Source organism: Salvelinus alpinus, chromosome 3, assembly GCF_045679555.1.
Source record: "Salvelinus alpinus chromosome 3, SLU_Salpinus.1, whole genome shotgun sequence".
In the NCBI taxonomy this organism is placed as follows: domain Eukaryota; kingdom Metazoa; phylum Chordata; class Actinopteri; order Salmoniformes; family Salmonidae; genus Salvelinus; species Salvelinus alpinus.
This window is the reverse complement of record NC_092088.1, coordinates 91,631,472-91,648,430: the sequence shown is the minus strand read 5'-3', so window position 1 is coordinate 91,648,430 and position 16,959 is coordinate 91,631,472. Positions and strand designations below refer to the sequence as shown.

The window sequence follows — 16,959 nt, the reverse complement described above, 5'->3', positions numbered from 1 at the left end:
CATGGTTCGGGCCCCTTAGTTCCAGTGAGGGGAAATCTTAACGCTACATCATACAATGATTTTCTAGACGATTCTGCGCTTTCAACTTTGTGGCAACAGTTTGGGGAAGGCCCTTTCCTGTTTGAGCATGACAAGGCCCTCATGCACAAAGCCAGGTCCATACAGAAATGGTTTGTCGAAATCGGTCTGGAAGAGCTCGACTGGCCTGCACAGAACCCTGACCTCAACCCCATCGAACACCTTTGGGATAAATTGGAACGCCGACTGCGAGCCAGGCCTAATCGCCCAACATCAGTGCCCGACCTCACTAATGCTCGTGGCTGAATGGAAGCAAGTCCCCACAACAATGTTCCAACATCTAGTGGAAAGCCTTCTCAGAAGAGTGGAGGCTGTTATAGTAGCAAAGGGGAGGACCAACTCCATATTAATGCCCAGGATTTTGAAATGAGATGTTCGACGAGCAGGTGTCCACATACTTTTTGTCGTGTATTGCAGATGGAAATAGATCCCCCCCCTGAAAACCAAATCTATTCTTGACAATCTATTCTTAATGTTCCCTCGTTTAGAAAAAGAGAGAGGCGATCACTATGATGACTCAGACAGGAAACAGCCTGATGAATATCTAAAATGTACTCAATATCGCCTCTTTTAACTGATTCTAACTGAACTATCAAGCAAGATGTATGATATATTTCAATTTATATCAATAAACTGAACATTTCTGTCATGAATTGTTCAAAAACAAATCTTAAAAATAGTTGAAATGTCATTTTTGAACATTAACAACTTACTCCATAAATGTACTGTACAGATGTAGGGTCTTAATTTAAGCCAGTTTGCTACAGCAAGAAAATTATCCTGCAGCAACAGGACATGTGAATTATTATTATTATTATGTGGATTATAATTAATGGACGTTTTTGTAAGGGTTGATACATTTTTCGTGAGGGAAAATCTCATTTCAAAGTGGAAATTACAAACTACAGAAGCCTTTTTAAACACAATACAAGTTTTAAATGTCCTGAATTGCAGGAAAGTTCTCCTGCAACAGGGTGATCAAATTAAGATCCTACATTTGTAATCAGTCATGTTTGAAAGGTAACATGTGACCATGGGGATTTACCTTTTTCACAAATACATGTGAGGTTCTGTCCATTCCCAGTCTCAGTGCAGTTCACCGTGCGTTCTTGGCATATTCCTAGTGAGCAGAGGTCCATATCCACAGAACAATCTTCCCCTTGAAACCCTGCAACACCCAAACACACACACACACACCATACACACATGTAAATCAGACAGTTTCTTCCATCAAGCGGACAATACAAGACACCGGAGGACAAAATGAAATAACAATACAGCACTTAGCAACATGAACTCAATAAAGAACATGACATGGAACACACTGTGCACCACATGCTCTACTTGGAGACAATTTCCTTCAAATGCCCTTGTTAAGCTACGAGGAGCCATTAAGTAAAGAAGAATGTACTACTCTGAAACGCGGGACAATTTCCTTTCCATGAGGAAGCCAAGCCACTATTACGTTAGGAATTCACAAAATGATTTTTAAAACATATTTATGGCTGTTTTATGTTTTATGAGTTAAAGACATCCTTTCTGTAGTAGATTGACGTGAGTCATTGATTCCTCTACCTGCTGCCCAGTATAGTAATAGAGGGAGTGAAGCATCGACATAAAGACCCATCCTGTCTCTCTCCCTCCTGATCTATATCACATTTGTCTACCGAAGCAGATGCAGCCTACATGTCATTGACAGCTGGGGCCACGTCGATAACTTTTTGTTCTAAATAAAACCCCAGCCGCCGTGTAACTGATACCTGGTCAATAACGCCAGTAAATAAGGCTGGCTGATATATCACAGCTCATAATGGAACAGAGAATGACCTTAATGAATGCCTGAATGCACCTAATTTACAATGTCAGCATCCCAAATGGCACCATATCCCCTATGTAGTGCACTACATTTGACCAGAGACCTATGGGCAATGAGTAGTGAGAAGTGCGCTATGTAGGGAATAGGGAGCCATTTGAGACGTATTAAAAAAATCTCTCTCTGCTCCCAAATGGGTGCTCTGTGAGATAAAGATGCTGTCTAATTGGAAAACATATCCCAAATGGGTGCTCTGTGAGATAAAGATGCTGTCTAATTGGAAAACATATCCCAAATGGGTGCTCTGTGAGATAAAGATGCTGTCTAATTGGAAAACATATCCCACATGGGTGCTCTGTGAGATAAAGATGCTGTCTAATTGGAAAACATATCCCAAATGGGTGCTCTGTGAGATAAAGATGCTGTCTAATTGGAAAACATATCCCAAATGGGTGCTCTGTGAGATAAAGATGCTGTCTAATTGGAAAACATATCCCAAATGGGTGCTCTGTGAGATAAAGATGCTGTCTAATTGGAAAACATATCCCAAATGGGTGCTCTGTGAGATAAAGATGCTGTCTAATTGGAAAACATATCCCACATGGGTGCTCTGTGAGATAAAGATGCTGTCTAATTGGAAAACATATCCCAAATGGGTGCTCTGTGAGATAAAGATGCTGTCTAATTGGAAAACATATCCCAAATGGGTGCTCTGTGAGATAAAGATGCTGTCTAATTGGAAAACATATCCCAAATGGGTGCTCTGTGAGATAAAGATGCTGTCTAATTGGAAAACATATCCCAAATGGGTGCTCTGTGAGATAAAGATGCTGTCTAATTGGAAAACATATCCCAAATGGAAAGAGCCAACTGTAGTAAGAAGAAGATACAGACTGTGGCCTGATGTGTTTTCTGGACATTAAATAATCAATAGTAGCAGCTATCAAGTCAACAACATCTCACAATGTCACCTCACCGCTGCAAATGTTTGGCTTGAATTGGCTGAGTCTATTAGTAACACTTTGCTGAGGAGATAACGGAATCATCGGTAACATTTTACAAACTATAGGTTAATGATACACTTACTGTTGTTTAACATGTGTAGTAGTGGTTAACCTACGTTTACATGATGGCACATTGACAGCAGAAGACGGTTCACAACTAACTATCAACGACTCATTACTTTCTCCAATCTTCCTCCAATTGTAGTGTATGACTTACCATCTGTGTAAAAAAAAAAAAAACACATTTTCGTTGTTGACCGAATAGAGATGAGGAGTCGAAATATTAACACTAGAACCAGCAGGACTTGAGACTTGAGACATATAAGCAGCAGCCATATTGATTTACTATAAACCATTTTCATGGATAACCTAATAGAACTGAGACATTATATTCAAGGCCAAATGGATGTCACATCAGTTCAACTACCCGGAGTTGCTAACGGACAGCTACTGCCTCCAACAAAGTATTTCACAAGTGTTTAATAACCAATTGTGCGTACAATTCACCTGGAGGTTAATGTTGCATGAAGGAATGTCACACGTAGGGTGCGTATCAAATTGCACCCTATTTCCCTATACAGTGTGCTACTTTAGACCAGAACCCTACGCGTTCCTTTACTGGCCCTGATAAAAGTAGTGACTTACAGAGGGAATAGGTTGGTATTTAGGACGCAGGTTACAGTGCTGCTGAAATCTCAACTGTAGAGAATACAGCCACCATCAGACTACTGTAGAGAATACAGCCACCATCAGACTACTGTAGAGAATACAGCCACCATTAGACTACTGTAGAGAATACAGCCACCATTAGACTACTGTAGAGAATACAGCCACCATTAGACTACTGTAGAGAATACAGCCATCATTAGCCTACTGTAGAGAATACAGCCACCATTAGACTACTGTAGAGAATACAGCCACCATCAGACTACTGTAGAGAATACAGACACCATTAGACTACTGTAGAGAATACAGCCACCATTAGACTACTGTAGAGAATACAGCCACCATTAGACTACTGTAGAGAATACAGCCACCATTAGACTACTGTAGAGAATACAGCCACCATTAGACTACTGTAGGGAATACAGCCACCATTAGACTACTGTAGAGAATACAGCCACCATTAGACTACTGTAGAGAATACAGCCACCATTAGACTACTGTAGAGAATACAGCCACCATTAGACTACTGTAGAGAATACAGCCACCATTAGACTACTGTAGAGAATACAGCCACCATCAGACAACTGTAGAGAATACAGCCACCATTAGACTACTGTAGAGAATACAGCCACCATTAGACTACTGTAGAGAATACAGCCACCATTAGACTACTGTAGAGAATACAGCCACCATTAGACTACTGTAGAGAATACAGCCACCATTAGACTACTGTAGAGAATACAGCCACCATTAGACTACTGTAGAGAATACAGCCACCATTAGACTACTGTAGAGAATACAGCCACCATTAGACTACTGTAGAGAATACAGACACCATCAGACTACTGTAGAGAATACAGCCACCATTAGACTACTGTAGAGAATACAGCCACCATTAGACTACTGTAGAGAATACAGCCACCATTAGACTACTGTAGAGAATACAGCCTCCATTAGACAACTTCAGACTTTAGAGAAAACAGCAAGTAACACCAAGAGCTACTTAAGAGATAATGCTTCATCGTAAACATATGTTTTATAACCCATTCAGTCTTTCAACCAATCAATCATATGTATTTATAAAGCCGTTTTTACATCAGCAGATGTCACAAAGTGCTTATACAGAAACCTAGCCTAAAACCCCATAGAGCAAGCAATGTAGACATAGAAGCACGGTGGCTAGGAACAACTCCATAGAAAGACAGCAACATGGGAAGAAACCTTGAGAGGAATCACTAGTGTTGAGAGATTAACCGTCAGTCATTTTTCATTTTTTTAAGCAACTAGTTAAAATTCAATTTTGTTTGTGTTTTTTTTCTGTGAGCTCGATGTGCAGTTTCTGGAGAGATTAATCAGAGCTAGAAACGGAGACTGAGATAAGAGAGAACCCGCGATCGAGAGGGACAGAAAGCGGTTGCTTCACGAGCCTGAAAATACATGATCTAAGTGATTGATAGTTGGTGTTCCGAATTCATAAAAATATGTCTTATTTACTTTGAAGAACTACTAAAATAGTGATTTTGTCAGATAGCAGCTCTATAGAGACCTAATGATGACTTGGAATTAAATAAATAACAATAAAGTCATAAAATAAAAGGATGGTTAATAAGTGATAAGCAGTAATGGGAAGTCACTACCATTATGGGACTTTTATTGATCATTTGATTCTGTGTTGATACAGCATTCAACCCACAATGCATTTCAAATTAATGTCAATTGTTTTAACCAACCGAAACGGCCTCAAAAAGCAATAATCTCTCAGCACTAGGAACCAGGCTCAGAGGGGTGGCCAGTTCTCTTCTGGCTGTGCCGGTGGAGGTCCTAAAAAAGTACATAGCCATTAAGGCTTGATTGTTCTTCAAGATGTTCAAACGTTTATGGATGACCAGCAGGGTCAGATAATAATCACAGTGGTTATAGAGGATGCAACAGTCAGCCCGTCAGTTGGCTTTTCATACCCGAGCATTCAGAGGTCGAGAAAGCAGGTCGGGGGGATAAAGGACTGAAGGAGACATTCAGAGGTCGAGACAGCAGGTCGGGGGGATAAAGGACCGAAGGAGACATTCAGAGGTCGAGACAGCAGGTCGGGGGGATAAAGGACTGAAGGAGACATTCAGAGGTCGAGACAGCAGGTCGGGGGGATAAAGGACTGAAGGAGACATTCAGAGGTCGAGACAGCAGGTCGGGGGGATAAAGGACTGAAGGAGACATTCAGAGGTCGAGACAGCAGGTCGGGGGGATAAAGGACTGAAGGAGACATTCAGAGGTCGAGACAGCAGGTCGGGGGGATAAAGGACTGAAGGAGACATTCAGAGGTCGAGACAGCAGGTCGGGGGGATAAAGGACTGAAGGAGACATTCAGAGGTCGAGACAGCAGGTCGGGGGGATAAAGGACTGAAGGAGACATTCAGAGGTCGAGACAGCAGGTCGGGGGGATAAAGGACTGAAGGAGACATTCAGAGGTCGAGACAGCAGGTCGGGGGGATAAAGGACTGAAGGAGACATTCAGAGGTCGAGACAGCAGGTCGGGGGGATAAAGGACCGAAGGAGACATTCAGAGGTCGAGACAGCAGGTCGGGGGGATAAAGGACTGAAGGAGACATTCAGAGGTCGAGACAGCAGGTCGGGGGGATAAAGGACTGAAGGAGACATTCAGAGGTCGAGACAGCAGGTCGGGGGGATAAAGGACTGAAGGAGACATTCAGAGGTCGAGACAGCAGGTCGGGGGGATAAAGGACTGAAGGAGACATTCAGAGGTCGAGACAGCAGGTCGGGGGGATAAAGGACTGAAGGAGACATTCAGAGGTCGAGACAGCAGGTCGGGGGGATAAAGGACTGAAAGAGACATTCAGAGGTCGAGACAGCAGGTCGGGGGGATAAAGGACTGAAGGAGACATTCAGAGGTCGAGACAGCAGGTCGGGGGGATAAAGGACTGAAGGAGACATTCAGAGGTCGAGACAGCAGGTCGGGGGGATAAAGGACTGAAGGAGACATTCAGAGGTCGAGACAGCAGGTCGGGGGGATAAAGGACTGAAGGAGTCATTCAGAGGTCGAGACAGCAGGTCGGGGGGATAAAGGACTGAAGGAGACATTCAGAGGTCGAGACAGCAGGTCGGGGGGATAAAGGTCTGAAGGAGACATTCAGAGGTCGAGACAGCAGGTCGGGAGGATAAAGGACTGAAGGAGACATTCAGAGGTCGAGACAGCAGGTCGGGGGGATAAAGGACTGAAGGAGACATTCAGAGGTCGAGACAGCAGGTCGGGGGGATAAAGGACTGAAGGAGACATTCAGAGGTCGAGACAGCAGGTCGGGGGGGATAAAGGACTGAAGGAGACATTCAGAGGTCGAGACAGCAGGTCGGGGGGATAAAGGACTGAAGGAGAAAAAGCCACTGTGAATAACATGACATTTCCTCTGAATTGTTTAAACCATATGTACCGAAAACTGTAATACATGTATTTTATTATATCACGGAATCATTGTATTGTTTGTTTATCTGTCAATTAATTCCGTAAGGCACCAACTCCGGTTTGACACGAAAATAAAATGTCATTCATTCACTCATTTATTGTGTAAACAAAATTAATATATTATTGCATCTCATTTTAGTATCAAAGTAGGCCTCTTAGCACCCCTCTACAATAATCTCCTGAACCTGAACTCCCTTAGCACCCCGCTACAATAATCTCCTGAACCTGAACTCTTAGCACCCCTCTACAATAATCTCCTGAACCTGAACTCCCTTAGCACCCCTCTAAAATAATCTCCTGAACCTGAACTCTCTTAGCACCCCTCTACAATAATCTCCTGAACCTGAACTCTCTTAGCACCCCTCTACAATAATCTCCTGAACTCTCTTAGCACCCCTCTACAATAATCTCCTGAACCTGAACTCTAAGCACCCATCTACAATAATCTCCTGAACCTGAACTCTTAGCACCCCTCTACAATAATCTCCGGAACCTGAACTCTCTTAGCACCCCTCTACAATAATCTCCTGAACTCTCTTAGCACCCCTCTACAATAATCTCCTGAACCTGAACTCTCTTAGGACCCCTCTACAATAATCTCCTGAACCTGAACTCTTAGCACCCCGCTACAATGATCTCCTGAACCTGAACTCTTAGCACCCCTCTACAATAATCTCCTGAACCTGAACTCTTAGCACCCCTCTACAATAATCTCCTGAACCTGAACTCTTAGCACCCCGCTACAATAATCTCCTGAACCTGAACTCTCTTAGCACCCCTCTACAATAATCTCCTGAACCTGAACTCTTAGCACCCCTCTACAATAATCTCCTGAACCTGATCTCTCTTAGCACCCCGCTACAATAATCTCCTGAACCTGAACTCTCCTAGCACCCCTCTACAATAATCTACTGAACTCTCTTAGCACCCCTCTACAATAATCTCCTGAACCTGAACTCTCTTAGGACCCCTCTACAATAATCTCCTGAACCTGAACTCTTAGCACCCCGCTACAATATTCTCCTGAACCTGAACTCTTAGCACCCCTCTACAATAATCTCCTGAACCTGAACTCTTAGCACCCCGCTACAATAATCTCCTGAACCTGAACTCTTAGCACCCCGCTACAATAATCTCCTGAACTCTCTTAGCACCCCTCTACAATAATGAAACTGGAACTGGTAATCTGGTAATCAATCAACATGTGTATTGAAACTGAGGAATCCTAAAGCAGCTATCAGAGAAACTCAGAAAGTTTGTTCTTTATACAAATGGAGGAGGAACAATGATATGCCGAATTTATGCAGATATCCTGCCAGGATGAATAGGTCGAGAAAAATGACTCTAAGCAACATCAACCAGCAAACCACCCGAGACCAGCAAAAAGCATTTTTAAGCTTTTCTGCTGTATGTGCTTTGTCGAATCTCATTTGACAAATAATGAAGTGCAAGGTTCCGTACACATTCACCACACTGTCACAGTACAGCAGTAGAAGCTTGTATCAGCAGGCCTGGGTTCAAATACTATTTTAAATCATCCTAAATACTTAAAACTGTGATTGACTAAGCTTGCCTGTTGTGATGGAATCAAAAGAAAAGTACAGAAAGTGCCAACCTCGTCCACCTGGCACTGCTCCAGCTAGACTATACAACAAACACAACGTATTTGAAAGTTCCCTGGAATAGGGAGGCACTATAGCACTATATTTCAAAGGTAGTGTACTATATAGGGAATAGGGTGCCATTTGGGACTCATCCAATGCCTCAGATAACCACCTCAGATCACTATGACATGAGAAATGACAACAACAATATTGCATGACGCTGATATATTAATGAAGTATAAAAAGGGATAAATTGAAATGAATCTCCATGATTAAAATCCCCCTGTAAAGAAACAGATGGCTGTCTATTTGCAAAAATCAAGACAAATATCACTGCATTACCAGTATGAGTTTAATGATCAATATGCCTGGAACACATGATCTGATCTCAAAGGGCACCCTATTCATTGTGTAGTCCACTACTTGGTCAAAGTAAAGCACTATATACTGTAGGGAGTAGAGTGCCATTTGGGACGAACCACCGTTGTGGGTAAATTCATTCTTAACCTCTGTAGCGGCAATGTGTTTACAACACATGAATTCTTTACCTCTGTAGTGGCAATACCATTCACGAAACACTATATTGTGCTTACAGAATTAAATAAATAACTTAATTCAATACATTAAATAAATCTATGATTGTTACAAATTAGACTCCAGTACAGTGTTGTTCAAGCCACTCAGACATCAGAAATCGTATGTCAGAAATGCAGTAAATCTAAATGTATTATTTTATGTGGAAAGGAAAACAATGTGCTTGAAGAGGTGTGTTTATGTAAATGTCAACAAGTGTCCCTGCACGACAAGGGCTGCGTCCCTACACGACAAGGACTGCGTCCCTACACGACAAGGGCTGCGTCCCTACACGACAAGGGCTGCGTCCCTGCACGACAAGGGCTGCGTCCCTGCACGACAAGGGCTGCGTCCCTGCACGACAAGGGCTGCGTCCCTACACGACAAGGACTGCGTCCCTACACGACAAGGGCTGCGTCCCTGCACGACAAGGGCTGCGTCCCTACACGACAAGGACTGCGTCCCTACACGACAAGGGCTGCGTCCCTGCACGACAAGGGCTGCGTCCCTGCACGACAAGGACTGCGTCCCTACACGACAAGGACTGCGTCCCTACACGACAAGGACTGCGTCCCTACACAACAAGGACTGCGTCCCTACACGACAAGGGTTGCGTCCCTACACGACAAGGCCTGCATCCCTACACGACAAGGGCTGCGTCCCTGCACGACAAGGACTGCGTCCCTACACAACAAGGACTGCGTCCCTACACAACAAGGACTGCGTCCCTACACAACAAGGACTGCGTCCCTACACAACAAGGACTGCGTCCCTACACAACAAGGGTTGCGTCCCTACACGACAAGGCCTGCGTCCCTACACGACAAGGCCTGCGTCCCTACACGACAAATCCTGCGCCCCTGCACGACAAGGGCTGCGTCCCTGCACGAGAAGGGCTGCGTCCCTACATGACAAGGGCTGCGTCCCTGCACGACAAGGGCTGCGTCCTTACACGACAAGGCCTGCGTCCCTACACGACAAGGCCTGCGTCCCTACATGACAAGGCCTGCGTCCCTACATGACAAGGCCTGCGTCCCTACATGACAAGGGCTGCGTCCCTACAGTCAAAAGTATTGCACTAGATAGGGAACAGGTCACACACAGCTTGTGGTGGTCCATTATTATATTATAACTGTAGAGCCAGCTGACAAGCAGTATTAAAACAGCATGCCATCCAATATTCACAAACCAACACAGATGCAGTGGAAGATGGTCAAACATCTATTCAAAATGCAAATGGGCCCATCATGCCGTACATCAAAATAACATTACATTAGTGTACCTCAGGTCTGTTTGGCTTTCTTATTCTGTTGACCATTAAAAACACCAAGACATTATGGCTGCTCTCATCTGTTGGTTGAATTTCATATGATTGTTTTCTACTGAGGCTTGTAAAATGTAAACGCCTTTCTAAAAATGACTACATTATTGCAGCATGAGGCATGTACATTATAAAGAACTTGCTACCGTGCATCGGTGACGCACAGCTGTGTCTTCTTAAGTATGTGTTTATTTAATTGGTCTGTAAAGGATGAATGAAGGCGTAGAAGCTGAAACGGTCTGTAAAGCATGGATGAAGGTGTAGAAGCTGAAACGGTTTGTAAAGCATGGATGAAGGCGTAGAAGCTGAAACGGTTTGTAAAGCATGGATGAAGGCGTAGAAGCTGAAACGGTTTGTAAAGCATGGATGAAGGCGTAGATGCTGAAACGGTTTGTAAAGCATAGATGAAGGAGTAGAAGCTGAAACGGTTTGTAAAGCATAGATGAAGGTGTAGATGCTGAAACGGTTTGTAAAGCATAGATGAAGGTGTAGATGCTGAAACGGTTTGTAAAGCATGGATGAAGGTGTAGATGCTGAAACTGTTTGTAAAGCATAGATGAAGGTGTAGATGCTGAAACGGTTTGTAAAGCATGGATGAAGGAGTAGAAGCTGAAACGGTTTGTAAAGCATGGATGAAGGTGTAGATGCTGAAACGGTTTGTAAAGCATGGATGAAGGTGTAGATGCTGAAACGGTTTGTAAAGCATGGATGAAGGCATAGAAGCTGAAACGGTTTGTAAAGCATAGATGAAGGTGTAGATGCTGAAACGGTTTGTAAAGCATGGATGAAGGCGTAGAAGCTGAAATGTGACCTTGTTTTGTTGAGTACTTTCACCTTCTGTATTCTTTCAAGCATGAATTCAATGCAGATATTCTCAGCCTCCTTGGTTTGAACATTGTTATTGTTTGAGCGTGAGTACCTTTTGAACTCTGTAGACATATATATATTTTTATCTCCAGCACCAGCCACCATTCATTCTAGTCCCTCAAACTCCATCAATTTAAATGATAAAGAAACGCGCACACACACACACACACACACACACACACATACACACACACACACACACACACACACACACACGTTCTATGTATAGTCTATAGTGTTCCTGTTTAGAAAATAGACCAGAACCAAAACGTCAATTTGTCCTTGTTCCCTGAAATCCCACAAAAATATAAGTATATCCATGTTTTCCATTTGGAGATAGCACCACAGAGAGGCTGAAGGAGATAGACATCGGAAGCATGGTTGTGAAAATTGTGTTAACCTTGCAGACACCCTTTTTCTGTTACATTTGTTCCATCTATGAAGTAAACATCGCAAGTCACTTATCTAATTCAATTCCCGGAAAACGCAAAACTGATTAAAACACACCTTAGTTTCTGAATCTGCCGTAGAAATCTGAGCAATAATGGATGTTTTACTGTTTTACTGGGGGTCTGCTTTCCCTCCACTTCAACTTCCACTAAATGACAGAGAAGTTTGTTTCATACATTTTCAACCGAAAATTTACGATGATGTATTTCACTTCCGTGTTTTATTGTCACGCAATAACATTAGGAGATTAGTGATATATTGTTTTCGGGGGGGTACTGCACATTAAGCTAAATTGAATGATCTTTTTACAGGTGCAATGCATGTAGAAAGTGTATACTAACAACATTGTCTGTTGGTGTTTATATCATATTAGGGTCAATAATGTACATCTGGGAAATGTATTGTGTCATTGTTAAACATTTCTTGTAACCTTCATTTAAACAGAAAGTGACCATTCTATTGTATATTCACTCCATTGTAAGGATGCAAGGACACCAATAATATCAGAGCGAAACTTTAAACGCGACATGATTTCTATACCACTAAACATACCAACTATTTCCAACATTCATGTCATCATAAAGATCCTATAATTCATTCAATTATAGAATAGATTATATTCAATTATAGGATCTGTATGCATTTATTGGCCAAATGTTTCATTGTAACATATACAGTGCATTCGAAAAGTATTCAGACCCCTTGACCTTTTCCACATTTTGTTACGTTTCAGCCTTATTCTAAAATATATATATTTTTTATCCCCTTATCTATCTACACACAATACCCCATAATGACTAAGCAAAAACAGGAGTTTGCAAATGTATAATTCTTTTTAACTGAAATTATTTATTTGCATAAGTATTCAGACCCTTCACTCAGTACTTTGTTGAAGCACCTTTGGCAGCGATTACAGCCTCGATTCTTCTTGGGGATGATGGGGCCACTCAAGAACATTCAGGGACTTGTCCCGAAGCCACTGCATTGTCTTGGCTGAGTGCTTAGGGTCGTTGTCCTGTTGGAAGGTGAACCTTCTGAGGTCCTGAGCGCTCTGGAGCAGGTTTTAAAGGATCTCTCTGTACTTCGCTCAGTTTATCTTTCCCTCGATCCTGACTAGTCTGCCAGTCCCTAACGCTGAAAAACATACGCACAGCATGACGCTTCCACCATCATGCTTCACCATAGGAATGATGCCAGGTTTCCTCCTGACCTGACGCTTGGCATTCAGGCCAAAGAGTTCAATCTTGGTTTCATCTCATAGTCTGAGAGTCCTTTAGGTGCATTTTGGCAAACTCCAAGCAGGCTGTCGTGCATTTTACTGAGGAGTGGCTTCCGTCAGACCACCATAAAGGCCTGATTAGTGGAGTTCTGCAGAAATGGTTGACCTTCTGGAAGGTTCTTCCATCTCCCCAGAGGAACTCTGGAGCTCTGTCAGAGTGACCATTGGGTTCTTAGTCACATCCCTGACCAAGGCCCTTTTCCCCTGTTTTCTCAGTTTGGCCGGGCAGCTCTAGCAAGAGTCTTGATGGTTCCAAACGTCTTCCATTTAAGAATGTTGACGGCCAATGTGTCCTTAGGGACCTTCAATGCTGCATCAATGTTTTGGTACCCTTCCCCAGATCTGTGCCTCAACATGATCCTGTCTCTGAGATCTACAGACAATTCCTTCGACCTCATGGCTTGGTTTTTGCTCTGACATGCACTGTCAACTGTGGGACCTTATATAGACAGGTGTGTGCCTTTCCAAATCACGTCCAATCAATTGAATTTACCACAGGTGGACTCCAATCAAGTTGTAGAAACATCAATGATAACAGCATGCACCTGAGCTTAATTTCGAGTCTCATAGCAAAGGGTCTGAATACTTACGTAAATAAGGTATTTCTGTTTTAATTTTTTTAATCCATTTTTAGAATAAGGCTGTAATGTAACAAACTGTGGAAAAGGGGAAGGGGTCTGAATAGTTTCCGAAAGCCCTGTAGCTACAGTGGCTTCAGAAAGTATTCACATCCCTTGACTTTTCCACATTTTGTTACATTACAGCCTTATTACAGCCGTATTAGACTTTTGTAATTGGCCTGCACACAATATCCCATAAGTGGAATTATGTGTTTTGACATTTTTGGTATTGTATTATGATCCCCATTGGCTGTTGCGAAAGCAGCAGCTACTCTTCCTGGGGTCCACACAAAACATGACATAATACAGAACATTAATAGACAAGAGCTCAAGGATAGAACTACATTTAAAAAATGCACACGTAGCCTACATATCAATACATACACACAAACTATCTAGGTCAATAAGTGAGAGGCATTGTGCGGTGAGGTGTTGCTTTATCTGTTTTTTGAAAGAAAGACTCCCAGCTAAAATCACTGCCCGGTGATCCTAATATGTATTGACTCAGGGGTGTGAATACTTTTGTAAATTAGATATTTCCTTATTTCATTTGGTGAAAAAAAGGTGAAAAAAAGTGAAAAAATGTAGTTTTTTTGAAAAATGTGCTAACATTTCTAAAACATGTTTTCACTTTATCTTTATGGGATATTGTGTGTAGATGGATGAGAAAAAAATGCAGGCTGTAACACAACTAAATGTGCAATTAGGGTATGAATACTTTCTGAAGGCACTGTACAGTATAAGGCATGCTGCATGATTTCTATGCTGCTATGCTAGTCAGTAGAGAACTCACCAAAAGGACAGTGATTTATATGCTGCTATGCTGGTCAGTAGAGTACTCACCAAAAGGACAGTGATTTCTATGCTGCTATGCTAGTCAGTAGAGTACTCACCAAAAGGACAGTGATTTCTATGCTGCTATGCTAGTCAGTAGAGAACTCACCAAAAGGACAGTGATTTCTATTCTGCTATGCTAGTCAGTAGAGTACTCACCAAAAGGACAGTGATTTCTATGCTGCTATGGTAGTCAGTAGAGTACTCACCAAAGGACAGTGATTTCTATGCTGCTATGCTAGTCAGTAGAGTACTCACCAAAAGGACAGTGATTTCTATGCTGCTATGCTAGTCAGTAGAGTACTCACCAAAAGGACAGTGATTTCTATGCTGCTATGCTAGTCAGTAGAGTACTCACCAAAAGGACAGTGATTTCTATGCTGCTATGCTAGTCAGTAGAGTACTCACCAAAAGGACAGTGATTTCTATGCTGCTATGCTAGTCAGTAGAGTACTTACCAAAAGGACAGTGATTTTTATGGTTCTAAGCTAGTCAGTAGTCAGTAGAGTACTCACCAAAAGGACAGTGATTTCTATGCTGCTATGCTAGTCAGTAGAGTACTCACCAAAAGGACAGTGATTTCTATGCTGCTATGCTAGTCAGTAGAGTACTCACCAAAAGGACAGTGATTTCTATGCTGCTATGCAGGTCAGTAGAGTACTCACCAAAAGGACAGTGATTGCTATGCTGCTATGGGGGTCAGTAGAGTACTTACCAAAAGGACAGTGATTTCTATGCTGCTATGCTAGTCAGTAGAGTACTCACCAAAAGGACAATGATTTCTATGCTGCTATGCTAGTCAGTAGAGTACTCACCAAAAGGACAGTGATTTCTATGCTGCTATGCTGGTCAGTAGAGTACTCACCAAAAGGACAGTGATTTCTATGCTGCTATGCTAGTCAGTAGAGTACTCACCAAAAGGACAGTGGCAGATGTATCCATTCAGCAGATCCATACAGGAACCTCCATTCAAACAAGGCCTTGACCAGCAGTCATTAACATTCTCTGAGCACCATCTTCCTGGAAACACAACAGATGACATTCTGTACATATATCTTGTGGTGTACGTTCTGTGGATGCTCTGTGCACATTTCAGTTGGCTTGGTGTACTTTTCTAAGCTTATTGGTGATGTGTTATAATGTAAATACCTTCTATTGTCTGTTCACTCTACAGTGTACTGTACTTGATATGATCATGTTCTGGGCAAATGGGTAATACCAGCACCAGTATAATGTGATGTCCGTACGACAAAGTGACTTTCTATTTTATAAAAATGATTCCCAAGTAAAGTAAGGAACATCAGTAAAGCTTATTGACACCTTCACAATCATATAATGATGTAACATATGATCACATTATGTAACGCATGTACAACAGCAGAATAAGTAGTAAACTCAGAAAAAAAAGAACCGTCCTCTCACTGTCAACTGCGTTTATTTTCAGCAAACTTAACATGTGTAAATATTTGTATGAACATAAAAAGATTCAACAACTGAGACATAAACTGAACAAGTTCCACAATTTATTGCCCTGGCCACATCTGCAGTCCTCATGCCTCCTTGCAGCATGCCTAAGGCACGTTCACACAGATGAGCAGGGACCCTGGACATCTTTCTTTTGGTGTTTTTCAGAGTGCGTAGAAAGGCCTCTTTAGTGTCCTAAGTTTTCATAACTGTGACCTTAATTGCCTACCGTCTGTAAGCTGTTAGTGTCTTAACGACCGTTCCACAGGTGCATGTTCATTAATTGTTTAGGCTTCATTGAACAAGCATGGGAAACAGTGTTTAAACCCTTTACAATGAAGATCTGTGAAGTTATTTGGATTTTTACAAATTATCTTTGAAAGACAGGGTCCTGAAAAAGGGACGTTTCTTTTTTGCTGAGTTTATATTACTTACACTACGTGCACACACACACACACACACACACACACACACACACACACACACACACACACACACACACACACACACACACACACACACACACACACACCTTGATTGAATTGTGGCCCCAATTTAGCTTGTCTTCAGGGACCTTTCTGGCATTGTGTACGCTCCCATGGGGGTACTAGGGAACACAGAGCTCTGCCAAGTGCTGTATTGTAAATCAATGGTTGTACGGCACGAACACCTAATGTCCCTCAGCCAGCAGACTGCACAGGCTGACCATTCATTATAAACAGAAAACAGAGCATTCTGCTCCATTGCAAGGGTGCCAATATATACTGAACAAAAATATAAACGCAACATGCAACAATTTCAACGATTTTACTGAGTTACAGTTCATATAAGGAATTCATTTGGTCCTAATGTATGGATTTCACATGACTGCACAGGGGTGCAGCCATGGGTTGGCCTGGGAGGGTATAGGCCCA

General features: G+C 42.4%; 1 protein-coding gene across 1 annotated transcript in view; it reads right to left on the bottom strand.

The window, feature by feature from the left end:
* eys (eyes shut homolog) overlaps positions 1-16,959 on the bottom strand; it is a 506,958-nt gene that overhangs the window by 432,183 nt on the left and 57,816 nt on the right. The window contains exons 11-12 of the mRNA XM_071394489.1: positions 15,497-15,601; positions 1,124-1,246 (exon numbers count right to left, since the gene is read on the bottom strand). Coding sequence (XP_071250590.1) covers positions 1,124-1,246; positions 15,497-15,601 — 228 coding nt within the window. The remainder of the gene's footprint in view (positions 1-1,123; positions 1,247-15,496; positions 15,602-16,959) is intronic.